The sequence below is a fragment of the Colossoma macropomum genome, unplaced genomic scaffold (assembly GCF_904425465.1).
Source record: "Colossoma macropomum unplaced genomic scaffold, Colossoma_macropomum, whole genome shotgun sequence".
Lineage (NCBI taxonomy): Eukaryota > Metazoa > Chordata > Actinopteri > Characiformes > Serrasalmidae > Colossoma > Colossoma macropomum.
In genome coordinates, this window is record NW_023494796.1 from 32402832 (window position 1) to 32430387 (window position 27556).

Below are 27556 nucleotides of genomic sequence, written 5' to 3' on the forward strand. Positions count from 1 at the left end.
GGTGGGAAAGTAACAAGTCTAAAGTCTTGACACTCAAGTCCCGAGTCAAGACAATCGAATCACGATTCAAGTCCTAAGTCAGTACAGGTGAGCCTCAAATCAAGTCCAAAGTGAGTAGTCCTAATCTTCGAGTCCTAAACAAGTCAGTCTGCATTCTTCAGCTAATTTAAGGCCATAAGACCAAACAATGGTAACAGTACTGTAGCCTTTTAATGACAGCACGTTAGCAGAGTATGGCTGTATATTAATTTAGTATTATTATTTTTACCCTTTTAACCTGCAAAAGCTGTTAAAATTGGTCGAACTGAGATGCTGAGCGAGGGCGCACTGACGCTGTTGACGCTTCGCTTGTTTCTAGCTTATGGAGGTGAGCTTGAGCTCTAACGCTTCTCTTGTCTTTTGAAATAAAATAAGCTGAGCATAAGCACAGTGACAGACATCTGACCACGTTGCTGTATATCAGATTTATGGCAGGAAACGAATCCATTCACACGAAAAATAATAACAATAAAAATATCCCGTCCGCAGTCAGACTCTCCACGTTTCTTCCACTTTGAGTCTCGAGTCACTGGTGTTGGAAGTCAAGGTTGAGTCGCAAGTCTTTCTCGATTTTCTCGAGCCGAGTCTCAAGTCATCAAATTCGTGACTCGAGTCAGACTCAAGTCAAAGTCATATATATCCATATATCCATTACTTTTTAGCTAAACCTGCCTTGTAGCTTCAGAGGAAGAGCCTAAGAAGCAATTAGGGACGCTACGGACAGAAACTTATGTTTCACTGAACTGTCACTTTCACAATGTCCACAGTGACAGATGTAGACGTGACATATCATGAAATAACAGTTGTATCTCTAGCTTAGCGATCCGAGATTCAGCAGCAGCAAGTCATATTCGTCAAAACAAAACCTTTCATTTTAGATCCATTTTTGCTTTTTTGGCATAATCTGAACACACCAGCTGCTGTTTACATTGTGCTAAACTGTCAAGATGAATAAATCAATACGAACGGTTCAAAATGACTTCAAAATTGTATTTTTCCTATATTAACTTGTGCGAATGTTTTCTCCCTGTCCTGTATTTTGGAGAGACCAGGTTTGGTTCCGACAGGGACCGAGTGCTCGACTCTTAACATCTCTGCTCTCTGGCTGACCTGAATCTTTTCCACAGACGTGCTCACAATGGGGAGTGATTAAATTGTTCAGCGAGCCCTGCGGGCCACTCTGAAGCGGAACAGAAACGGGGCTAATGCGTTCACTCCCCTTCACACACGTCTTATTCCTCACAGCGTTTCCTCTCTGCTCTCCCTCTCTTCCTTTTCATCTCCGCTCACGCTCTTTGTCTCTTCAAGGGATCCTTAAAAATCAGTGCTACATAAGACCGGGTGTGTGGAAAAAAGGAAAGCCTCACGCACACCGAGGAGAATCCCATGAGTCATCTTTGAGCTCTTGGAAATGCCGTTTAAAGAAACACTTGCATCTTCTGTTTTTGCTCTGTACTCGTGAAAATATTTTTTTTTCAATAGTAATAATAATAATAATAATAATAATAATAATAATAGGTTTTATTTATCAGACTCAAAAACATTCCACAAAGGATACCCAAAAATATCTAAGGACTACAAGGTCTGTGTATCATGATCATTTCCATAGACATACAGCAGTTTTAAAGTTTCGAGAGCAGTGAAGTTGGTTTCATTTTCATTTGAATATGATTTGTTCTACGGTTCCAATTTTTGAATTCTTATCACTGTTTAAAGCCAGGACAATAGGTTACCATTTTATGTTTGTCTGAAATTGCCGCAGAACACGTTGATTTATGTGGACTGTCCAAGCAATAACTACAAATTACATCACAAGTGGCAATCTTCGGGGTCCAAGAACCAACACAAATGAGTTTTCAGAATGATGTCTGTAGATAATAATTGCTGAGGAGAGGGCAAAAGCAGTACGATTTTTACATGACTTGTATTTTCCATGCCTTGAACTCTGCTAAAACTCATTGGAACCATTAAGGCCCAGTCCCTTTTCTTATTTTTACCCCTACCCCTTGTTTTCGAGTGTCTCCTTGCCCCTTGGAACTGAGTTACAGGGGGTAGTGGTTGAAATCTTCCCTACGAAATGGAACAACCCTCAAACAAAAAGAGCATCACTTTATTAACAGCTACTAGCGCTGCTCTGTAGGCGACCCTGCCAGTCTGCAGTGACAGCAGAGGAGGGTAAAGTTCAGCTCCTCACTGCTGGGCTTTAGTTACATTTAGGGGGTCACATGTCTTCAAAGAGGGACAATTATTTATTATCACCCACCGCTAATTCTTCAGTGATATGAAGCTGAAGTCAGATATTCACCAGCTTCTTGTTTGAATTTTTCCGTCTGAAAAAAGGACATTAAACTAAGATAATGCGATGATCATCGTATTTTTTAACAGAGAAAATTCTCTTTTTCTTATTTGTGTTTCTTCGGTCTCTTGAGCCGCCATCTTGCTGGTTTTTCTCTGTTTGGAGTGAGTCTCTAAAAACCTCCGTTTGGAGGGTCATGTAGCTCTAACACTTCGCACTCCCCCTCTATCTCAACAAGAATCAGGACACCCTACCGCTAGATGTGAACGCTCAAAATGGAGGGGTAAGGGCTCAGTGGCAGGGACGAGGGGGGGTAAATGGGATTGCGCCTAAGTGTTTCTGTTGGATCTTGGTGGTTCTGTAAAGTGTTTTGGCTTTGGAGGTGACATCAGAATGTAAATGACCATAACGGTTTTACAAGTGACCAATATCTGATTCCAGACGCACTTGTTGGTTTCCTAAAGGGATCTAAAGGTGTTCTACAGGAAACTAGTGTTCTCTAGGAAACTATTAAGCCAATTCCCAAGAAAGCGAATTATTAGGTTTTAATCCTAACAGTTTCTAATAGTCCTTTTCAGCAGGAAACTCAGTGAACTGAATAAATCTATAGCAATGACTTCTTTACCTGTATTTTATTCCTAAAGTGCACCAGAATGCTTCACGGTAAAAATCACTGAACTTTTCTCCTGGGTGGCCGAGCCTCTGAACTCCCCTGCAGCGGGTTGGTTTCCGAACTTGTCACTAGGCTTGGGTTGTATCTAATTTTTCATTCCTTCGCACATTCTTGACATTTCCAGGGTATAAAGTATACAACGATATTTGAGTTTGAAAAAAGCGTAAAAGCTGAGCTGTGGGTGGTAGAAGTCACTGTAGCCTGTGTGACATGGCCAAGCCTACAATACTGACTGTCTAATATGCATTTAGCCTACACAGACAAGTCTTTCTGGGTTAAAATGCTTATGGCCCACAGAATAATGAATAGATAGGAAGTAAGTGCCCTTCTTCCATACAGTCAGTGCACCTTGCTGGACATCAGTGGGCCAAATGGGAGTGCGGGCGGTGGCAGCTGAATAAAATCATGTGGCTAATAAACTGCATTTGTAGTTGGAAGAAGTCATCTCAGTTATATAGTTATATATAAGTCATATAAGGCAATACTTTCAATCAGGAGACCCACAGTGCATGATTTTCAAACCATCAATCACTAAATGTCAAACCATCTATGTAACAATTACTAAATGTTAAACAGTGCTGCTAACCAGAAGAGAGAGGAGCTGGTTAGCGTTAGCTTCTCTAGCATGACAGCAGCTCTGCTCACCACAGAACATGTTCAATTCTGGCTAACTAAAGCGCTGAAACAAGTTTAGACAATTAAAAATAATGACTAAAGTCTGAGAGAGTGAAGTTGAGCACCTACTTAAGGAACAGAAAGGTGAAACCTGTTCTGAGGAGTTCGTATCTTGATGTTAGCTTAGCAAGCAGCTAAAGACCCAAACAGTGTCACACACCACAGTACAGGCTTGATTCTGAACGTTGGTGCTCTGTTAACACAAATGTAGATGTTAAATTGTTTGAGGAAGCAAAAGTAGAGTGAAAGTGAGGCAAATCTGAACCACTTCTGTGGTGTCTGGAGGGAGAGCTTTGTTAGCCAAACGTGCCACAGCACAGCTTGGCTGTAGCTAATTGATGCTAAAATAACACCAGTTTAGAGAGGAGTGCATAGTGGAGTGACTGGTGCTAGAGTAAAGGCTGAAATCAAGCGTGTTCTGTGGTTCTTTGGTTCAGTTTTTCTGAGGATTTTCCTGGTTCTGATTTCCCCTCTTTTTCCATTAGCGCCATTTATTGCTAAGCTTCCACACCACCAAACAGTGAGTCCTCTACAACATAAATGGTTGGAGTGCGTTTATTTATCCATTTAGTCATGGAGTAGAAATTTGACACGTTATCATTTTGAAATGCTATCGTTTTTACACACCGTGGTATCCCTGATAACAAGAGGATAGTGGGCCACTGTTAGCCCACTGATGGCAAAGCTGGTGGACCACTGGCATTTTGCATAGCGTTTTCTGGGTGGCCTACAGGTGTTTAAGCAGAGTATTAGAAACAAAACTCCACTGATCATCCCTCATTTTCCACTCACTGTCCAATTTACTACCCCATTTCCAAAAAAGTTAGGATGCTGTACAAACGTAAATAAACGCAAAATGTAATGATGTGCCAATCATTTAAACCCTATATGTATTTGAAAATAGTACAAAGACAACATATCAAATGCTAAAACTGAAAATTTGTATTGTTTTTTTTTTTTAATATTTGCCAATTTTGAATTTCATGCCAACAACACGTTCCAAACAAGTTGGGACGGGGCAACAAAAGGCTGGTGAAGTTGTGTAAGGCTAAAAAAAACACCTGAAGGTTAATTGGAAACAGGTCAGTAACATGATTGGGTACAAAAAGAGCATCTCAGAGAGGCTGAGTCTTTCAGAAGATGAGGAGGGGTTCACCACTCTGTGAAAGACTGCACCATCAAAGAATAACGTTTCTCAGCGTAAAATAGCAAAGCATTTGGGGATTTCATCATCTACAGTACATAATAACATTAAAAGATTTAGACAATCCAGAGAAATCTCTGTATGTAAGGTACAAGGCTAAAAACCAGTATTGGCTAGTCATGATCTTCGGGCCCTCAGGCAGCACTGCATCAAAAACACACATGATTCTGTAGTGGAAATCACTGCATGAGCTCAGAAAGACTTCTGAAAACCACTGTCTGTAAAAACAGTTCATCATTGCATCCTTAAATGCAAGTTAAAACTCCACAATGCAAAGAAGAAACCACATATTAACAGGATCCAGAAACGCTGCCACCTTCTCTGGGCCTGAGCTCATTTAAAATGGACTGAGGGGAAGTGGAAAACTATCCTGTGGTCTGACGAATCAACATTTGAAAATCTTTTTGGAAATCATGGACACTGTGTCCTCCGGGCTAAAGACAGTACACAGTTCAAAAGCCAGTATTCATGATGGTATAGGGGTGCATTAGTGCACATGGCATGGATGACTCGCACATCTGTGAAGGGACCATTAATGCTGAACTATATATACATGTTTTGGCAACATATGTAGCTATCCAGACAACGTCTTTTTCTGTAAAGGCCCTGCTTTTTTTAAGCAAGACAATTTCAAACCACATTCTGCACATACTACAACAGCAAGGCTCTATAGTAAAAAAGTTAGGGTGTCAAACTTGGCTTGCCTGCAGATCAGATCTGTCACCCACTGAAAACATTTGGCACTTTATGAAACAAAAAATACGACAAATGAGACCCCGAACTGATAAGCAGCTGAAATCCTGTATCAAACAAGAATGGGAAACATTTCACCTTCAAAACTACAGCAGTGTCTCCTCAGTTTTCAAACACTTACAGAGTGTTGTTAAAGAAGAGGTGATGAAACACAGTGGTAAACAGGCCCCCGTCCAAACTTTTTTGGAACATGTTGTTGCCATCAAATTCAAAATGGGCATATATTTTTCAAAAAACAATACAATTTCTCTGTTTCAACGTTTGAAATGCCGTCTTTGTACCATTTTCAAATAAATATAGGGTTTAAATGATTTGCACATCATTGCATTTTGTTTTCATTTACATTTTGCACAGCGTCTCAACTTTTTTTGGAAATGGGGCTGTACTTATTTTTCCTTCCTTTCTTAAGTTATGCTTTGTAAATGAAAAACAGTCAGCAAGATGCCGACCTTATCAAGCCAGCAGTCCGATACATGCTTGCGATCTGGGATACTGTATTATCGTCATAACGCCCAACGCTACTTCTCACCTTCCTCACTCTGCATGTCTGAAAATGGTAGATTTGAAATTATTAGCCTTGCGATTAAATGTTTCAGCAAGTCTGCTACTGAATGTAAAACTGAGTAATATATGAAATGAGCTCTGTTAGTAGTGTGGCTGACGCTTCATAAAGGGTTTTCTTTATAATAGATGCATTTAGAGATATTACAAATGAACTTGAACAGAAACTATAAAATATCCTACAACCACCACTGACTACAAGTAAGCCACATATTAAGCTAAAAAACATGACAAACACAAACCAAATGAACTGCAAAATGTGAGTTTCACTCTCCACAGACGAAGGTGACCATAAACACCCTGACTCTAAAGCAAAACCGCTCCAGGTCATCTCAACCTTTGACCTCAACCCCAGTGAGGTCAGTGTTAGGCCCTCGCATTACCACGAGGCCTTCTGTTCCCAACACAATTAGTGTGAAAACCTCCTCACTGCAGGAGGGCAGATTGCTGAGGGTTGCCATCATCTGTTCCTATTTAAAAAAGGGGGAAAAAAAAAACAGAAACACACCATTTATTCTTAGCTGGCACCAAAGCAGCAGGTTAAAAATAGCCCAGAGTGAGTGAGGTAGCTTCCGTGGGGGAAAGCAATAACCCAATTCAGAAAATGCAACAGCCTCAGGAGGGAGGGAGGCAGAAAGAAAGAAGGGAGAGTGAATGAATGAGCGAAAGTAAATGCAACAGAATGAAAGAAGCTTTTACTGTTCTGCTTCAGAGGCCTTTAGCTATAAAAGAAATAGTGCTTTTCAGTGAATTACACACACATACGCAATTCAACTACTTGTATAGCACTGTATACAGCACACATTCAAACAAAGCAACTTCACAGGAAGAAACACTTAAAAGACTCAAACACAGCCACCCATAAACGCCGACTACAGAGTATCGAACCTATCATTCAATACCAAATTTAAATACCAAATTTAAGCAGGGATGCACCATGCCATAAAATTGTCAGATGCGCTTAAAGAGACGAACATACAACTACAAAACAAATAGTTCCGGGCCTAAAATCTGATTGGCTGAGCCGCGTTTGAAGCCGCTGTAAAATCCACGATATTTTATACGGCTATGTCCGCCTCACAGCAACTGAACAAAAAAACCTTCTGTTAATGGAATAATCTTTGACTCTAATGCTGATCGCACAGAACACCGAGTGTACTGATGAAGGAGGAACCCATTTTTTTGTTTAAACTGAGGGGCTGAAAAGGTATTTTCTTAACTAGAACCAGGCTGGTCAGCTAGCTAACAGGCTAAAAGATAGCAAACATGCTAAACTGCTCCAACACTAATATTACAGGCTTGAATTAAAGTATTCACTGAAAAACTGCAGTATAAAAGTCTAAAGAATGTCACCTGAATGTCTTTCACGCTTCAAATGTTCGTGTTTCAGTCAGAAGTCGCGTCAAACCCAGGTTGAATCCCAGACGGCTCCATATTCCCTGGCTAAATAGTGAGCTGTGTAACATTAAGTTAAGAAATTCTAGCTTCTGCTGTCAAACAGTAACTGCTTGTCGAGTATGGACGTGGATGAATCCCAAATGACCGTTTTTAGTGATATTTTGCATTGTTGGGCTGCAGGAGTCAGTATTTAAATTCCTATGTAGTGCACTATGTAGGGAGCAAGGAGCCGTTTGAGATTCAGCCTCAGTGTGAGAAAAGTGGCGTCGTCGGGTTGGCAGAAGAATTTGGTCACCAAAAAGTGCTTATGAACTGAAAGTATTTGCATTAAGCAGTGCTGTGTTATCATATGTTCACTGTTATATGAAAAAAGTTTTTAAAAAATCATGAAATGTCCGCAGCGATGGCCGGCCGAACGTTCTACTCCTCATTCAGCGGTCAGTGGTTGCTTCGCAACTCTAAAGGAACTACATTTCTTGCAGAATATTTGTTTATGTTGATTATTATTAATAATAACATATATAATTATCTAAAACATTATGTATTTTTATATATTTTATGTTGTCGTGCCAAAGAACACCCTTCCCCGTGATAAAATCACAGTAACCCAGAGCCTCTCACGGCTCGTTGCTTTAATATACGCACACCAACACCTCACAACTGAACTCTGTATTACTGCGCCTTGTTATGAAAAATCCATGTGCTGTTGGAATAATCTTTGACTCTAATGCTCCTCGCATGGACCACCAAGTGTACCTCATTTATGTGAAACAATTTTCAGTGCAAAATTTCACTTTAGTTTCTTTTTGCCTCCAAAAATCTAAAAATGTCAGAGGGTGCAACCACCTATGTCAATTAAGTAAACTGTCAAAAAAGGTAATTTAGTTATATACAATTCTAAAAAACAAAACAGTCTGGCATAATTTCAGTTCAGTTAACCATGGTTCGGAGAACCAGGAAAATGTGTAATTATTATTATAATGTTAATTTATTTGAAAAAATCTAAGTATAAACTCAAGTTGAAGGACAAAGGTTTCTAAGAGTGTCTGTTTAATTTGAAATTAGTCTGAAAAGTCAGGTGGCGCAACCAGTGAGTCAAATGGCTGCTTTGAAAAACCTTATGTCACTGACCTATACAGCAATATGTTTTGGAAGAATATATTGAAAAAAAACAAACAACAAAGACTTAAAATTAGTGAGAACAAAAGGAAAATCAGGAAAAAATCTGAACTGAATAAATACATAATTTCTTCTTTCATTAATGAGAGCGTTCTGAGGTCACCTATTTCAGTTTGGTACTGAAATTATGGCTGAGCCTGAATATTTTTTGGCTGAATTTAGGAAAATACTGTAACATTCAAAATACTGTAACGTTCGAAATGACTCGAGGTTTCGGTCCATAACAGAGCTTTATTGTTAATTTGCCAAAAACGGCGCCGAAAATGGCGAGAAGAAACAGCCCTTTCAGAGCTAACAGCTAAAAACAAAGCCCTCTGCCCTAACCTGAAAAATCCACCACTCCACCCACATTCAGGCTCTTCAACATAAAAGTCCTTGTATGACTAAACCTAAAACAGCCCAACTTAAATATTTCATTTCTTTAAAAAACTAAACTATTCAGAACGCGGCACAGACGCGCCACAGCACATTCTCTCAGCACATTCTTCTACTATATTTGTACTTGAACTTCACTGTTAAAATGTGGAGATATATACCATCTCAGCCCCCACCATACCCCACACCACCGTGGCGGGACAAAGCTTCGAATATTCACTGCTGAAGCTCCGAAGCCCAAAAAATGGTATACGGGACAGCTTTAAGTTAAATAAAGGTATTTAAACTCCCGATAGTTTGCAAGGTATTCCCGGTAAAGCTTCAAAGATCATTGGAAAAGCTCTTCGCTCAGTTAACTCTGTTTATACTCAGAACAATCGTAAGCGAGCAAAGAAAATAATTACAGATTCCTCTCATCCATCGAACCATCTGTTCCAACCACGTCCTTCAGGGAGGCGCTACAGATCTCTAAAAATGAAGAAATGTTCTAAGAGCAGCTTTTTCCTGCAGTGATAAGGTCACTAAACTTTGCTGAGTACCGTTTATCATTATAGTCTGTCCACAATATTTGAAGCCTCAGTTGTAATTTTCCATGAATTCTCTCTGCTATATGTTCTATATTGAATATTATTATTTGTATATGTGTTACATTATATGTTCATGTGTACAGTGATACCACAGATGCTCCAGATACAACTACCATCAACATGTCGAGTGGCAATAAAAGACTCAATCGATCCGTTTTTTAGTGTTTTAACCCATTACATACTGATATGGAGTCGTTTAATAATAAGGCATTCTGAATGCGCAAAATGCACACGTAAGTGCACACAAACACAAAAACAGCTGAATTGTGGAGGTTTTAAAGGTTAATAGCTCATCCGATGTGTGAAATGTTGTGGTTAATGACTCCACCAGAGAGCAGAGGATGAAGCCAGCCTCAGATCCGGCCTGCCTCGCTAATAAGGATAAACAGCGGCGGAGAGAAACCCTGTCACGCCGCTGCATGCACGTCCCTCACACTGCTGTCACCTAACTCACAACCCTGTCAAGAAGCATCTTAATTTGCACGGCTTGGTGGCGTCAAACATAACCTGCAGGCCTGAGGATGCAGCGGCTGGCAGTGCAGGAGTTAGCAGCACAGAGGACACAGCCTGGGAGCACCGTCAGGCCCAGACGCCCACCTTTCGGCGCAGAGGTGTTTTGTTTGTCCTCGAGAAAAGAACTACATGAAAAAGATCAACACACGAAATTCAGCCCTTTAGTCTCGAGACTCAGTGACAGACGGAATGCAACAAAGACAGATTGTGGGCGGAGTCTTCAAACACGGAGAGCCCAGAAGGTCACGTCTAGAACGTGCTGGGGTAATTCTTCATAGCTGAAAGGAAGAGCGGAGCGACCTTCTGTGACGGGAGTGTGTTGGGGTGTGTGCACATGCGGTGGGCTCCCTTATGCTTAAACGTGAGCAGATTGCTGAGGATGCGTTTGACAGTCACCTTGCATATCAGACAAATGTAGATTAGGGCTGTCCGATATATCGTATTTTTATCGTTACCGCGATATGAGTTTTAACAATATATATATATCGTTAGGGCGTCAATGGCAGGACAGATCAAATTACCTAATACACAAAGTGGCAAAGAGACGTCATTACACTGCCGGCACAAACCGTAACGAGTGTAACTAGAGATTAAAGCTGCTCTCCCACTTGGAAGACGAGTAAAGCCTTGGGTTCACTATAGGGGTGGGGTAAAAAAAAACGGTTCTTAGATGCATCGCGATGCGGACGTGGACGGTTCTGAATCGATATACAAATGTCAACAATTGATTTTCTAAATTTTAATTGACAGTGTAATGTGACACAATGCAAAAGGCGGAAGTTGTGTGGAAGTGCAGCGTCCGGACAGTCTGTGGTGGCACTCAAGGATGAGCGAGAAATCTGACCAACACCCTCTACATTGAAAGCTAGCGTACGGAAGCACTTTGACTTCTATGAAGCTGAAGAGAAAAAAAGAACAAGAGCCACACTATATGCAAATTGTGTCACACTAAACTTTAATATTTTGGTAACACGACAAACATAAGAAACTATATTAACAGAGTGGGAATGACAGGGCATCTTACGATACGATATTATCACAGTACTGTGCCCGCGATGATGACGAGGATGATGATATCACGATACTGCGATTCTGTGATACTCGAAATATTGCAAGAAAATACTCCATGATACATCAGGATGAAAATAAAATATTCCTAAATAGACAAATAGCAGGAATTATGTACAGCCCCATTTCCAAAAAAGTTGGGACGCTGTGCAGAATGTAAATAAAAACAAAATACAATGATGTGCAAATCGTTTAAACTCCATATTTCTTTGAAAATAGTACAAAGACAACATATTAAATGTTGAAACTGACAAATGTTGTTGTTTTTTGAAAAATATTTGCCCATTTTGAATTTCAACAACACATTCCAAAAAAAGTTGGGATGGGGGCACCAAAAGGCTGGTGAAGTTGTGTAGTGCTAAAAAACACCTGGTGGTTAAGTGGAAACAGGTCAGTAACATGACTGGGTATTTAAAAAATGAATGTCAGAGAGGCGGAGTCTTTCAGAAGTAAAGATGAGGAGGGGTTCACCACTCTGTGAAAGACTGTACAATCAAATAGTGCAACAATTCAAGAATTTCTCAATGTAAAATAGCAAAGAACCTTTGCTTTTCATCATCTACGGTGCAAAATATCAATAAAAGATTCAGAGAATCTGGAGAAATCTCTGTATGTAAGGGTCAAGGCCAAAACCAGTACTTGCTGGCCATAATCTTTGGGCCCTCAGGCGGCACTGCATTAAAAACAGACATGATTCTGTAGTGGAAATCACTGCATGGGCTCAGAAAGACTTCTGAAAACCACTGTCTGTGAACACAGTTCATCACTGCATCCACAAATGCAAGTTAAAACTCTAAAACACAAAGAAAAAACAATAAATAAACAGAATCTAGAAATACTGCCACCTTCTCTGGGCCTGAGCTCATTGGACTGAGGGGAAGTGGAAAACTGTCCTGTGATCTGACGAATCAACATTTGTTCAACAATTCTTTTTGGAAATCATGGACACTGTGTCCTCTGGGCTAAAGACCACTCAGCTTGTCATCAGTGCACAGTTCAAAAGCCAGTATTCATGATGGTATGGGGGCATTAGTGCACATGGCACAGGTAACGTGCACATCTGTGAAGGCATCATTAATGCTGAACAATATATACATGTTTTGGCAACATATGCTGCCATTCAGACGACGTCTTTTTCAGGGAACTAACTTCGAGTTGTGGCCACGTTAGCCATTTTCTTAACAACCCTCATCCGCCATTTCCCTCCCTGCGAGTTTCTGTTTCTTCACCACAGGTCTACCCTATTTATTTAATAAGCGTCTTAGCGCCACCGTGTGGAGCCATGAAGTAGTGAATCTGGAGGAAGAGTCAGTTTAGAGCGTTTACAGCGCACGCATGTTTCAATAAATAAATCAATATTTGGAGCCAGTTTATCGATAATGTATCGCAAAAGAAAGTGATACGATATATCGCTGTATCGATATTTTATCCCTCTTAGTTTCCACCCGGAGGAGTTGCTACCAACCAGAGGACAATCAAGCAAGCAATGTCAAAGCTTCCACCAAACTCGGAAAGGGCAAAGCGAATTCCAAAGTCTACTGTAATCGAATCGAATCGTGAGGTGCCTAGAGACTACCACCCCTACCTGACTGCTTCCTGAATGACACACAATACAGGACAGCCAATCAGAAAGGAGCTCATTTCCATACATCAGTCTTAAAGGCACAATTACAAAGCATAAAGAGAAGCTGGATAATGGCTGCGTAAAAATGAATTATGGCTGTTTTGGGAACACAAACTCACTCCGACATCCTCAGGAGGAGCTCAGGGAAGAGAAAACAGAATATGATATATTTTAATTGATATCCACATGAAGATTTAACTGAATATGTATTCCCCTTAGCCTTTGAGATGTGTGGTAACTTGGACTCCTCTGAGCGCAGAGCAGCTCTGGGCACAGCTGATGTGAAAAGCGTGCCAGTGATCGCAGTGATAAAAGCCAAGCTGGCCAATTTAAAAGGGAAAATAGAAGCACAGGCTGCCAGCTACTGTAATCGAACACTCACAGCACACGGAGAGACGTTTTCCACTTAATTAGCCACCAGATAAATAAGCTCGCCCTAAGAAAAGAAAATATGAGGCTTAAGAACATACATGTATACAGTAGACAGCAGGGAAGTTCTCGGACATTCACGTTTAAAAGGTGTGAGGTGAACTGAGATGATAAGAAATGGTACAATAATTTAACACTAGTACATTTTAATAATGTCTGCCCTGCGATGGACTGGCGACCCGTCCAAGGTGTATCCTGCCTTCCGCCCAATGACAGCCGGGATAGGCTCCAGCACCCCACTGCGACCCAGAAGGATAAGCGGTTTAGATGATGTATGTATGTATGTATGTACATTTTAATATATCACTTCTGTCTGAAAACAACCTCGTAACTCCATTTTTGTCATTTTTCAATTTTTGACATAATGTGAAAATGTGTCCTTTATACTGTGTGTAAATTTCATGATGAATGGACCAAAAGAAACGACCCAAAATAGCTTGGAAAGACATCTGGTTCCATTGTCTTACATTAAAAGTAAGGTGGGTTTTTTCCTTCTCCTGTAAAGTTTCCATTTTGGAGACATGAGGTTTTGTTCCGACAGCAGAGATATATTAATAAATAATATATCTATTAATACATCAAGCAACAGGGTGGAGCGATTTGGGCAAAATATCTAATTATTGATTTTTCTGTCCAGTACTGCTTTGTCTTCTATAAACTGATGTCCATGTTTCTTATTTTCCCCAATTTCCACATTTTCTGGATGGTTGTGGTTGTGATGTCACAACACACAGGTCTTCTGGGTGTTTTACGCTCTCAGTTATGACGTTAAATCTCCCCACTTAAAACTTGTCCATAATGTAGACTATAATTAAGATTGATTTGAACACTGAACTCTTTCAAACTGCACTTTCAATAGAAAAACAATTCATCTTTTAGCGCTAAGAAGGAGGGAGAGAGAGATATTTAATATCTTTGATGTCCTAATGAAGACAATATACAGCATAAACTTTATTTGTATTATTTTTAAATTATTTATTATTAATATTATTTATATATACACCGATCAGACATAACATTATGACCGATAATGTTATTAGAGACGATAGCTCATCTGCTGCTGCACAGTTTGTGTTGGTCATCCTCTAGTCCTTCATCAGTGGTCACAGGACGCTGCCCACAGGACACTGTTGGCTGGATATTTTTGGTTGGTGGACTATTCTCAGTCCAGCAGTGACACTGAGGGGTTTAAAAACTCCAGCAGCACCGCTGTGTCTGATCCACTCAGACCAGCACAACACACACTAACACACCACCACCACATCAGTGTTACTGCAGTGCTGAGAATGATCCACCACCCAAATAGTACCTGCTCTGTGAGGGTCCATGGGGGTCCTGACCACTGAAGAAAAGGGTAAAAGGGGGCTAACAAAGTATCAGAGAAACAGATGGACTACAGTCTGTAACTGTAGAACTACAAAGTGCACCTATATAGTAAGTGGAGCTGATAAAATGGACAATGAGTGTAGAAACAAGGAGGTGGTCATAATGTTATGCCCAATCAGTGTATACAGCGCTGTCACTTCACAGCAAGAAGGGTCTGGGTTTGACTCCCCGGCCGGGTAACCAGGGCCCTTTCTGTGTGGAGTTTGCATGTTCTCCCTGTGTCTTGTGGGTTTCCTCCCACAGTCCAAAGACGTGCAGTCGCGAAATGGAGACGCTAAATTGCCCCTAGGTGTGAGTGTATATATGTGTGTATCTGCCCGGTGATGGACTGGTGACCTTCTCCCAGTGACTCCTGAGATTGCTGCTACTGCTCCAGCACTCCCATGGCCCAGGAGGATAAAGTGGTTAAGATAATATGTGTGTGTTTCATCTTCTTTACATTTTTAAATGTTTTTTAGTTGTATTACATTTCAAGTTTAATGAAATCCACGGTTAGACAAGCTGTTCATGTATGCATGCAACTTATCGCTGCTGTCAGATTAAAACCTCGCATTTCCAAATGGGTGATTTTAAAGGAGAAGGAAAAAATCTACTCTACTTTGAATGCAAGTCAAAGGTACCAGACGTCTTTCCAAGTCATTCTGGGCCGTTTCTTGTGGCCCATTCATCATGAAATTTACACACGATGTAAAGGGTAACAGGTATTTTCAAATGATGTTAACAACTGAAAAAAGTCAAAAATGGAGATACAGCACACCCATATCACAAAACACTACAGTAATGTACACGGTCAGAGAGAGAGAGAGAGAGGGAGTGTGAGAGAGAGAGGAGGGAAGTTTGCAGAAGAGTTTTAAACAGGAGTAATGAGCTCCGCGGAGAAAGACTCCTCAGTTAAACACTGACTCATCCGTGTCACTGAGAGATGGAACAGTTTGCAGACTGTGAGCAGTTTGATTAAAGTGTAGTTCAGATATCACACTGGATCTGACTCACCGCTCCTCTACGAACATCTACACAACATCTACAGCCAGCTCCTCACACCCCAACACACACATACACACACACGCACATCACACACACACACACACACACACACTCACACCCCAACACACACACACTCTCACACACACACACACAAACATCACACACACACACCCCAACACGCACATCACACACACACACACTCAGTCACACACACACACACACACACACACAGACTCACACAAACATCACACACACACACTCACACACAGTCAGTCACACACACACAGTCACTCAAATATACAGTACACACTCTGCTAACTTGCACACAGGAGCAGAGAGAGAAGGGGAGGTGAGACGGGGAGAGAGAGAGAGAGAGAGAGAGAGAGAGAGAGAGAGAGAGCGAGCATGAGAGAAACAGAGAGAGAGAGAGAAGGGGAGGTGAGACGGGAGAGAGAGACTTTTTGACTTTTGACGGTCTTTTATTGAACCAGCTCTTTCTTTAAAACAGTCATCTGTCACACTGTGTCATCTTAACCTATATTGAAATAAATTAAATTATTAAATAAAAATAAGACAACACTTTATAAATAGGTAAAAACAAAAAGACAAATAAAACACAGTCCGGCTCATCTGAGCTCAGGAGTGAAGCAGAGCTCACGCTCGCACACCGAGCACACGGCCCCACCACAGCATCACATCGCTTCAAAGGCCTCCACATCACATATGCTCTTATAATAATTAAAATCCTTGATCTGACCAGCCTAGAGAGAATCCTTGTGGCCTCGCAGTCAGTACCATGCGCCACCTTGTTTTTACGACTGATATATATGGCCATTTTTGCCGTCCCAAGGATGAAGTTGATCAGTTGGCATTTGGATTTCTCTCTTTTGACGTATTTAAAACCAAGGATAAAAATCTGGAGTGTAAAAGTCACATTAAGAGACCTAAAAACAGTCTTTAAAACTTCAAACAAAGAGCAAAGCCTAAAACAGTGCATAAAAGCATGAAACACAGTTTCTCTCTGAGGACAAAAAGGACACTGTGGTAAAATCTCAGGATTTAAAACAGAAATAAAAGCACTGACTGAGACAATACCGTGTAAAATCCTCCACTGCAGGTCAGCTAATTTTTAGTCAATGGTGGTTTATACAGCGCTCTCCACTCCGGCTTCATATCATCACTCAGATTAAAAACATCACGCCATGGTGTGTCGGTTCTACTGTGCAGTCTTTTCTTATTCAGTACCTTCACACAGGCTCTATACAGCAGCTTACCAGACACTGTCCCCAGGTTCATTCTAGACTCCCCCTCACACTCCAGAAGGGGGCCTTCACAGTCCTGTAGGTCTGGCGTGATAGTGATGTCCGGGAATGGGTCATGCTCCGTAGGACTGACCACCCCTGCACTGTAGGCCCTCACCTGCTCGCGTTCCTCAAGAGAGAGAGCTGTCCTCCAGCCCTCGAGCAGCTGAGCCACAACTCGCAGAGATCTCATCCCCAGCCTCGCAGCCACGTCCTCCACCGGAGTGAGATTTGGTCCGGCGATGTCCACCAGCCGGCGGAGGGTTGTGATTCCCGATGACAACAAGACTCTAGTCAGTGCAGGGATGATCGTGCCCGCCAAGTCCAGTCGTGTGCCGTTGAAAAGAGGCTCCTCCAACAGCCAGTGCAAAGTGGAGCCAGCCTGTTTATTCACATTAAAAAAGTCCCAGATTTTAAAAAGTCCTTGATTAAAAACAGGCAACCCAGCAATGTCCAGTGTTTTTGTGCTCATTAAAAACAATGCTCTGTCCAACCCCAGACCACTTACTGTGCGTAATATCGTGCATGATACCGCCCTCCAAACCAGCTCACTGGGACCAGCAAGAAGTCTCTGGATGAACTGGAGTCGGAAGGCAGCGGCCCTGCTAGCCAAGTGGACGAGTCCTTGCCCCCCTTCCTCTTTTGGCAGATGTAGAACTCCCTGCGGAATCCAGTGCAGTCGATCCCAGAAGAAGTCCACTAGCACGGCTTGCAGGTTTGCCAGCAGATTCGGTGGGGGGTCCACACAGGCCAGTTTATGCCAGAGCGATGATGCAGCGAGGTTGTTGATAACAAGCACCCTTCCCCGATAGGACATCTGGGGGACTAACCATTTCCACTTACTGAGGCGTTCTTTAATCTTTTCCACCATGCCATCCCAGTTCTGTGCACTACAGATACTGTCCCCCAGATACACCCCCAGATATTTAAAACCACCCCTTCTCCACATCAACCCATCTGGAAGCGCGGGTTCCCCACCATCCCAATCACCAACTAAAACTGCTTCACTTTTGGTCCAGTTTACTTTTAAAATTCCAGCTAAAACATCCACATCAGTCTGGGTACTTGCTATCACAACAAGGTCGTCTGCATACGCTGAGACACACAGTGGAGCAGAACAGCCAGGTATAGACAAACCGGAGATGCAGTCTCTCAGTTTGCACAACAGAGGTTCAATAGCTAGAGAGTACAACATGCCAGACAGAGCACAGCCCTGCCTAATACCTCTGTGCACTTTAAAAGGAGCACATAAACCACCATTAACTTTGAGTACACTCTCAATGTCACTGTACAAAACCTTGATCATGGCTACAAAACCTGGGTTGAAACCAAAGTTCTCCAGAACTTTCCACAGATAGCCATGCTCAACCCGGTCAAATGCCTTTTCCTGATCCAAAAAAATGAGACCAGTCTTTAAGCCCAATAGTCTGGAGACTTCCAAAACATCACAAATTAGATAAACATTGTCAAAAATTGACCTTCCAGGCACACAGTACGTCTGGTCAAGGTGAACCACCTGCTCCATCACCTTCCCCAGTCTCGAGGCTAACGTTTTTGAGAGCAGCTTACAGTCAGTGCACAACAGAGAGACGGGGCGCCAGTTCTTCAGTGCAGCTAGGTCCCCCTTCCTGGGTAGCAGGGTTAGAACGGCCCTCCGACAGCTCAGCGGAAGCTTCCCTTCCCTTATGCTGTTCTGGAGAACATCCAGCACATCCTGCCCCAACACCGACCAAAACACTGTAAAATCCAACAGGGAGACCGTCAATACCTGGCCCCCGACCATTCTCCATGCCCTGGAGAGCCTCATACAGCTCCCCCAGAGAGATATCTGCATCCAGCACTGCAGCAGACTCTCGCGTGAGCTGGCTGTGGTCACGGAAGAATCCCTCCTCCACCTCTCGTGCCTCTGCCCACTCGCTCTCGTACAGCTTTGAGAAAAAGCTGATTGTCTGCTGGCGAATTTCAGAAGGCTCAGATAAGAGATCCCCTGATTCTGTACGCACAGCATGCATAAACCTTTTCTGTCCATTCCTGCGCTCGAGACCGAAGAAGAACTTTGAAGGAGCATCCATTTCCGACACGCACTGGAAACGTGAGCGGACCAGCGCCCCCTGTGCTGTTATGCCTACAAGGTCAGCCAATGCAGTCTTTTTAGTTTTCAGTGCTTCAATATGCCCCCGATTTCCTGTGGCCTCTGCTAAACCCTGGAGCGCCACTATTTCAGTCTCCAGAGCTTTGAGAGATCTGGCTATGTCCCTTGTGACATTGAGAGTGTACTGCTGACAGAATACTTTAATTTGTATTTTAGCTATGTCCCACCACTGCTGCAGGGAGCTAAAAGTCATTTTCATTGAGCTAAAAACATCCCAAAAAAAGTAAAAGACTCTCTAAAATTGGCATCCTCTAAAAGTGCAGTGTTAAAATGCCAGTATGCACTCTGTGGCTTAACGTTACGTTTCCTTACTGTGCACTGGACCATACAATGATCTGAAAAACCAACTGGGGAGATAAGACAGCGTGTAAAAGCAGAGAGTTGATACCTAAAACCATAAAATCGATCCAGCCTTGCCAATGAGAGTGTGTTATCTCTTGAATGTGCCCAGGTATACTGTCTCTGCCCTCCATGGAAGTTCCTCCAGACATCACACAAGTCATGGGCCTCCAGCATCTCACACAATCTCTTATGGGACACAGCATGCGGTTCCATGTGGTTCCTGTCCATGCTGTCTGCTGTACAGTTAAAATCCCCGCCCAGTATTAAAAACTCATCAGAACCACAACCTGCAATCACAGTGTCCAGAGTGTCCAAAAAGGACATCCTGTCCATCCCCCCAGTTGGGGCGTAAACACAAATAAAAACAAAAACAGTGTTTTCAAAACACGCTGTCACTTTTAAAAGTCTGCCATTTAAAATTTCATCCACTGAATAAGGATAAGGAGTAAAACTCTGTGATAAAAGAACAGCCACCCCACCACTGGAAGAAGAGTTATGACTTAAAAAGGCAAGCCCCTCCCACTCTTTAGCCCAGTCTGCAGCGTTACTGACATCACTATGCGTTTCCTGTACAAATATAACATCAAGTCTCTTCTGCTTCACCAACTCATATAGCTTTGCCCTTTTACCACAGTCTCTCGCCCCATTAATGTTCAGACTCGCCACTCTGACATCACCCATTAAAAAATAAAATAGACAAAACACACTAAAAACAGAGGCCATTCTGAACCAGGGAGGGCAGGAAGTGTCAGACCTCATCCTCAGTGCTCACTTTATTAAGTCTGGTCAGGATCTTCTTCAGCCTGTAGACTTCTAAAGCGGTGAAGGACCCTTCCCTCCTAAAATGCCTGATGTCATGTATGAACTGTGAACTATTTGGGAAATGCTCTTCAACACGGACTCCCTTTTGGCCTTTAGTGACCCGCAAGAACTTTCTTATATCATCAACTTTATAGAGCACAGCCATGTTCTCTTCCTGCGAGCACACCGACCAGCCCGAGTCAGACAGAGAGCCTTCGCTCTCAGACTCCACCTCATTCACCGCACTGCTGTCTGTTTTGGCCTGTTTAGTGCCCTTCCCTCGGTTCCGCTTCTTTCTTTTATTAGGAACTTTAAAAACAGTCTCCTCTACCATTTCCACCTCCACTGCAGCCTCCACTGCTGTACCAGCTAGACTGACCTCAGTCCCGCTGTCCCTTACCTGGTTATCTTGCTCCCCCGGGTCAGGAATCCCCCGTTCCTGCTCCTCACCACCAGGCTTGTCCACAGCGGGCTCCTCCGCGGTTAGTGCCACTGGGAAAGGCTCGTCCGCTCCGCGCTCCTGGCATCATTCGCGTTAGCGCTGAGTTTTTCAGGACAGGCTCAGATGAGATGTGAACACCGTGTACTCGAACCCCTCCACTCTGAACTTCAGCACCAGGTCCAGCTCATCCTCACCATCTCTCAGCACCATGAACACCAACCTCCTGAACGACACCAGGTGCTTCACCAGGGGCGATTTACAGCCGAGGGGGATCTTTTTTATGGGGGAGACAAGTTTCCCAAACCGGGACAGCTCCTGAGCGATCAGCTCGTCAGAGATAAACGGGGGGACGTTGGACAGAATGATCTTTTTGGAGGGAGTACTGAGGGGCAGAACAGACACGAACTGATCACTGATCACGAGTCCACTCTGCACCAGCTCGTTGGCTTTGTCCACAGTGGACAGGAACATCACCACAGCACTGTTCATACGCGAAGCAGACACAATATTATTGTACCCAACGGCGCTCCCCGCCGCCAAACAGCACTCCTCCACACTCGCGCGGCACTCCACCTTCACTCCATGCTGGCAAGAGAGGCTTTCATACAGCCTGGGGCTTTGGGACGCCATGCTCCCAGCAAAACGCCGGTAACAGACGCCCCGCACACACCCCACCACACCTCACTCACACACACACACACACACACTCACTCACTCACTCACTCACTCACTCAAACAAACTACAGATACAGACTGACAACGACGCAACAACAGAGACAAAAAAAGGGGAGAGGGAAAGAGGGGAGACAGAGAGGAGAGAGAGAAAGAGAGAGGAGATAGAGAGGAGAGAGAGAAAGAGAGAGAAAGAGGGGAGATAGAGAGGAGAGAGAGAAAGAGAGAGGAGATAGAGAGGAGAGAGAGAAAGAGAGAGGAGATAGAGAGGAGAGAGAGAAAGAGAGAGGAGATAGAGAGGAGAGAGAGAAAGAGAGAGAAAGAGGGGAGATAGAGAGGAGAGAGAGAAAGAGAGAGGAAAGAAGGGAGATAGAGAGGAGAGACAGAAAGAGAGAGGAGAGAGGAGAGAGAGAAAGAGATAGGAGAGATAAGATAGAGAGGAGAGAGAGGAGAAGAAAGAAAGAGAGGAGAATAAAAGAAGAAAGACAGGAGAGAGAAGAGACAGAGGAGAGAGAGAGAGAAAGAGAAAGGAGAGAGAGGAGATAGAGATGAGAGAGAGGAGAGAGAGGAGATAGAGATGGGAGAGAGGAGAGAGGAGAGAGAGGAGAGAGAGGAGATAGAGATGGGAGAGAGGAGAGAGGAGAGAGGAAAGAGAGGAGATAGAGATGGGAGAGAGGAGAAGAAAGAAAGCAGAGAGTAAAAGAAGAGAGACAGGAGAGAGGAAAGAGAAGAGTGGTGAGAGGGGAAAGAGAGGGAAAATATGAAAGAGAGACAGAGAGAGGAAAAGAAAAACAGAGGGGAGACAGAAGAGAGAGGTGAGTGGGGAGTGAGAGAGAAGAAAAAGGGGAGACAGAAGAAAAAGGTGAGAGGGGGGCGAGACAGGGAGAGAGAGAGAAGGGTGAGGTGAGAGGGGAGAGAGAGTTAGAACAAGAGATAGGAGAGAGAGAGAGAGGGAGAGAGAGAGAGGAAAAGAGAGAGGAGAAAGAAAGAGAGAGACAGACAGGAGAAGAGAGAAAAAAGAAATAGAGTGCAAAGAGAGACAAAGGAGAAGAAGAGAAAGAGAGAAGAAAGCAGAGAGAAAAAGTGCAAGGAAAAAAGAAATAGAGCAAGAGAAGAGAGGGAGAGAGAGAGAGAGATGAGAAAGGGAGAAGGAAGAGAGAGAGAGAGAGAGATGAGACAGGCAGAGGGAGAGAGAGAGAGATGAGAGAGATGAGAAAGGCAGAGGGAGAGAGAGAGAGAGAGAGAGATGAGAAAGGCAGAGGGAGAGAGAGAGAGAGAGAGAGAGATAGAGATGAGAAAGGCAGAGGGAGAGAGAGAGAGAGAGAGATAGAGATGAGAAAGGCAGAGGGGGAGAGGGGGAGAGAGAGAGAGAGAGAGAGATGAGAAAGGCAGAGAGAGAGAGAGAGAGAGAGAGAGAGAGAGAGAGAGAGAGATGAGAAAGGCAGAGGGGGAGAGAGAGAGAGAGAGAGCGAGAGAGAGAGAGATAGAGATGAGAAAGGCAGAGGGGGAGAGGGGGAGAGAGAGAGAGAGAGAGAGAGAGAGAGAGACATAGAGTGAAGACCTCCAGTCCCTCACCTGATGATGTCGTCGCTGTGTCCCAGGTAGAACCTCTGCGTGTGCTCCCTGGTGTTGTAGACGACTCCCACTCCTGCCACGAAGTAGACCACCTCCTTCCCCGCCGTGTAGAAGAGGTTGTTGCGGCACTGGTGCCCCCTGTAGCCATAGATCCACTCGAGTCGGAGCTGGCAGCGCGGCGCGGTCCTGTCCGCCATGACCTCCCGAGCAGCTCCCGCTGGTGCAGATCGCCTCCGCGGCCGCGAGTCCGTTTAGAGGAAAACACAGTCAGCGCGAACTTTAATGGGTCAAACTCCGGCGCCCAGTGCCGGTCACCACACTGGCTACCGCCCGCACACCCTGCGACCTCCGGCAGCTCACACAGGCTGCTGGACAGTCCAGCTCACATGGCAGAGGGTCTGAAGGGCTTAGAGGAGAACCAAAACCCATTCTCTGCCCTTCAGCTCTCGAATATTTGACTTCATTTGGAGCTTTTAGCAGCGCGCCGCTAACTTCACTCTCATCGCCCTCTAGTTACTGCACTGCTGCATGATCTCCAGCAGGAGGACGAAGAAAAAGTGCTTTACTCATAAAAACAGGATAAAATAAAATACATAAAAATAATAAAGTAACATATCAAAATTATTTAAATGTATTAAATGCAAATATTCTGAAACTACTACAACTATTAAAAATAAATCAATTTATTTCTAAAATATTATTGATAACAAAAACTAAGATAATTACCTGATAAATAAATAATAAATCAATAAATAAACCTATTACTGAAATATTATTAATAATGAATTATGCTAATAACCGAATAACCATAATAATGGATTATGTTTATAAGCAAATAATAATACTAATGATAAATAAATTTATTACTGAAATATTATCAATAATAAAAAATATGATACTAACTAAATAATAAAAATAAAAAATAAATCAATAAAAAAATTTTACTGAAATATTATTAACAATAAATTCGTGTGATAATAGCCTATTATAATGGAAAATATCATTTAAAAAAATTAAAATAATACATTAAAAAAAGCTGGCTAGACATAAAACAAAATAAACAACAAATGAACATAAGAGAGGATTAATTCAGCACTGTTAAAATATAATCCCACTGCCTAATCCTCAGCCCACCAGCCGCCCGCAGACAGACCGTCTGTCTCTATATGTACATTAGTAATATATATTAATGTATGTATATGAGTGCAGCAGGCTGGCTGTGTCAGAGCTGAATCTCCCACCAGCAAACCGAACCACAGCGGATCTCTAACTAAGCCCGACCCTTCCTCGCGCCCCAAACCGAACCTGCCGTCGATCTGTGCTCCGCCATCCCGGTCCCGTGTTCCGGTTCTCCTGAGGGAGAGCACTCTTCACCCTCTCCGTCCACTCGCGGTCAGTTTGAGGCTACAGAATCGCCTCCGCTGCGTCTCCAACTTCCAGCCGAACGCAAATCTCTGCCTCCACGTAAATCCTCCTCAGACGCGCCGCGCAGCTGCAGCTCGTTTCAGCTGCGGAGCCACGGCGTTCACTCCGCGAGTCAACTCGGAGTCGGTTCACCGAGCAGAGAGAGATTCACGTAAACAGTCACGGGCTCAGCTCAGCGGCTCGACGCGCGAGGCTCATTCGGAGCCGTTTTCGGGGAGTCTCGCGCCACGTTCACCTCCACAGCGAGGAGCGCGGGGAGCGCCGCCTGCTCTCACCCAGCGGAGCACGGCTCGCTGCAAAGGCTCCTGGGCAATGGAGGGTTCCGTCCCCCCCCTCCACCCCCGTATACGCTCCGAACTACATAGACCAGAATGCAAAGCGCTGCAGCTGTTCGCGGTGCTGAAACTGAAGCCTGAGCCAATGAACGACCGAGACGCCTTTTCCCGCCAAAAACACACCAACCGTTTTTAATCTTTCTCTGCTGTTTGTTTCTCAAAAATTTGACTTAATATCTTGAAGTAATAACTCACATTCTGACTATCTCGAAATAATGACTAATTTTCTCAAAATTTTGACTCAGTATCTCGAAATAATGACTTACTCATCATCAAAATGTAACAATTTTGTTCTGTATGTTTTGATGTCACGTTTTTAAGAAAAAACACCACTATTTCGACATTGTAAATGAACATTATGAGAAAATACGTCATTTTGTTGAGAGAATGAATATTCTGAGAAAATACTTCAAGATACTAAATCAATAATGTGAGAAAATGTCATTATTTTGAGATACTAAATCAATCATTTGAGATGATAAGTCATTATTACGAGACACTAAATTATGATTTGAGAAAATAAATCCTTGTTACGAGATACTAAGTTATAATTTGAGAAAATAAGTCATTATTTTGAGATGAATAACTGAATAATTAGGGATAATACGTAATTATTTCGAGATACTAACTCAATAATTTGAGAAAATCAGTCATTATGTCGAGATACTAACTCAGTAATTTGAGAGAATCAGTCATTATTTTGAGTTATTAACTCAGTAATTTGAGAAGATAAGTCATTATGTCGAGATTGGGAGCTCGGTTAACAACCTAACGCTGGGCACAATCTAACCTGGACTGTTAATGTTGCTAAAGTAGATCAAGCAGCGTGATCTTCTGGCCACATGACCACATTTCCTGACCACGTTCTCCCACCAAAGGTCAGAGCGATTGATCAGCGCTTTAAAGAGATCTGAGCCAAACAGTGTTTTCAGGGCATGCAAGTCATTTTTTTAACCTGGGTCCTGAGCTGTTTGAGTAAATCACAGAATCCAGCCTTATATTACTGTACAACTGTACAACTTTACCTTTAGCAGCTGAAACTGAGCATAATATTAAGCTTTAGGCTAAAACAACCTTTAGTCTTTGAACGTATCCCTGCTGAAAAAACCCATAGAAACCAGTAGGTGTTTCTTTACATACATACAACCAGCACAGCAGTCACTGTTTACATCAGAAAATATAAGGTAATGTTACTCTGTTAAGCGGAAATAGAGGAACCTCCTCATATCAGGCCTTTCACCCTAAAGCTGAAGTCGGCTTCTTTTTCTCCGACTGCTTGTTCGAATTTCCCTGTTCCACCTTAAATGGCGCAGCAGTTCAGAACGTGACGGCTGCACCATTTAAAGTGGAACGGGAAAAGTCGAACAAAAAGCTGGGGAACGTCCTGAGAAAATGTTACCAGCATTAAAATAATAATTAGGATATCCTCAGAGCCGAAATCAGTTTATCAGGGGGTGATAACCTGCTGAAGGAGGCTGTCAGTCTAATGACGTGAATTCAGTGCGCAGTAGCTTTAGCTCACATGTAGCAATGTTAGTATTATAACTCTTTAACGACCTCGTAATTCAGAGGATCCAGTGATGTTCGGGAGAGAAATGTTCACAGGACAAAACGTATCGGGCTCTGAACATGTTTATTGAACACAGGGGGCGCTAGAGGCGATTTTTTGAAAACCCTATTCATTCTGTCCATAGAGAAATGGAGCTCAGACCCGAAGTTCCTAATATGGGCACTGAGCCGACTACAGAATGACCACAGGACTACAGTGGTCTATATGAATGTGATGCTCCTTACACTCAACTTTCCTATAAGGACTTTGTTTACATGGCACTATCGCGCTGTCCTACTGCGCATGTGTTCCACTGGCATGAAACCGCTGTCAGACCTTCTCCAAACCGCGCGCAGGGCGGAGAGGTACATGCAGGGCGTTGTAGGGAAAAAGTAGTACCCAAAGAAATCGTATTTTTTTCAATTTAGCACTATTTTACCACAACCAGGGTGACATTTACAAACTTACAAGACACATGTAGGGTCGGTGTTCATTTTGGGTAGCAGGTAAAATGGTGATATTTTGCAGTGTACACATAACGACGTCTGGTTCCTACAACTACAATGATGAACAATTTTAACTAAGTTCCTCTAGAAAGGCGCACTTCACACCAAACCACTGAATGATTTTGTTCAAACCACTGAATGGTTCAGTAATTTTGCAAAATCGGTGGAGTTCCCCTTTAAGTTTAGCCTTCGCACTGCGGGGTTAGTTCTTACACAGCGTTACAGCTCAGACACCTTTAGTAGACTGTCTTTTTGTTCCAGTGTACACAGAATCTTTAAGATGAAATCTGAAAACAGAGATTCTCTTCTGCTTCATTAGTATTTCAGTTTTAAATAAGTATATTAATGAAATTGACGTTGTCAGTTGGTAAAGCTGTAGTTATTCAGAAACAGTGTTGCATATTTTACTGATGTTTTTATTTGCTGTCCTAAAATAAATGTCATTGCTTGAGACACAGTCTCATGTTAGTGTTCATGTGTAATTAGACGTGTGTATCAGTTAATCTGTCTGTCTGTCTTACATACATTTGTTTCTTACACCATAGAATTATAATGAATTAACTTAATCAGACTTTTCTCTCAGGTGTTAAACTGACCCTCTGTCTGTTACACTGAACCCACCCATGGGCTGAACTGGAACACTGCACTTCCCCTCATTTTGGGTGGACTTGTACTGAAAGGTAGGAAACACAGTTCAAGTGTTCATTTGTAG

General features: G+C 42.9%; 2 protein-coding genes across 3 annotated transcripts in view; both read right to left on the reverse strand.

The window, feature by feature from the left end:
- The window catches only part of LOC118816777 (echinoderm microtubule-associated protein-like 6), a 126848-nt gene extending 103622 nt beyond the window's left edge, over nt 1-23226 (reverse strand). For both annotated transcript variants that reach the window (XM_036583370.1, XM_036583369.1), the window contains exon 1: nt 23030-23226. In XM_036583370.1, the coding sequence (XP_036439263.1) occupies nt 23030-23226 (197 nt within the window). The remainder of the gene's footprint in view (nt 1-23029) is intronic.
- The window catches only part of adgrb3 (adhesion G protein-coupled receptor B3), a 994217-nt gene that overhangs the window by 281080 nt on the left and 685581 nt on the right, over nt 1-27556 (reverse strand). The gene's annotated exons all lie outside the window — the stretch shown is intronic.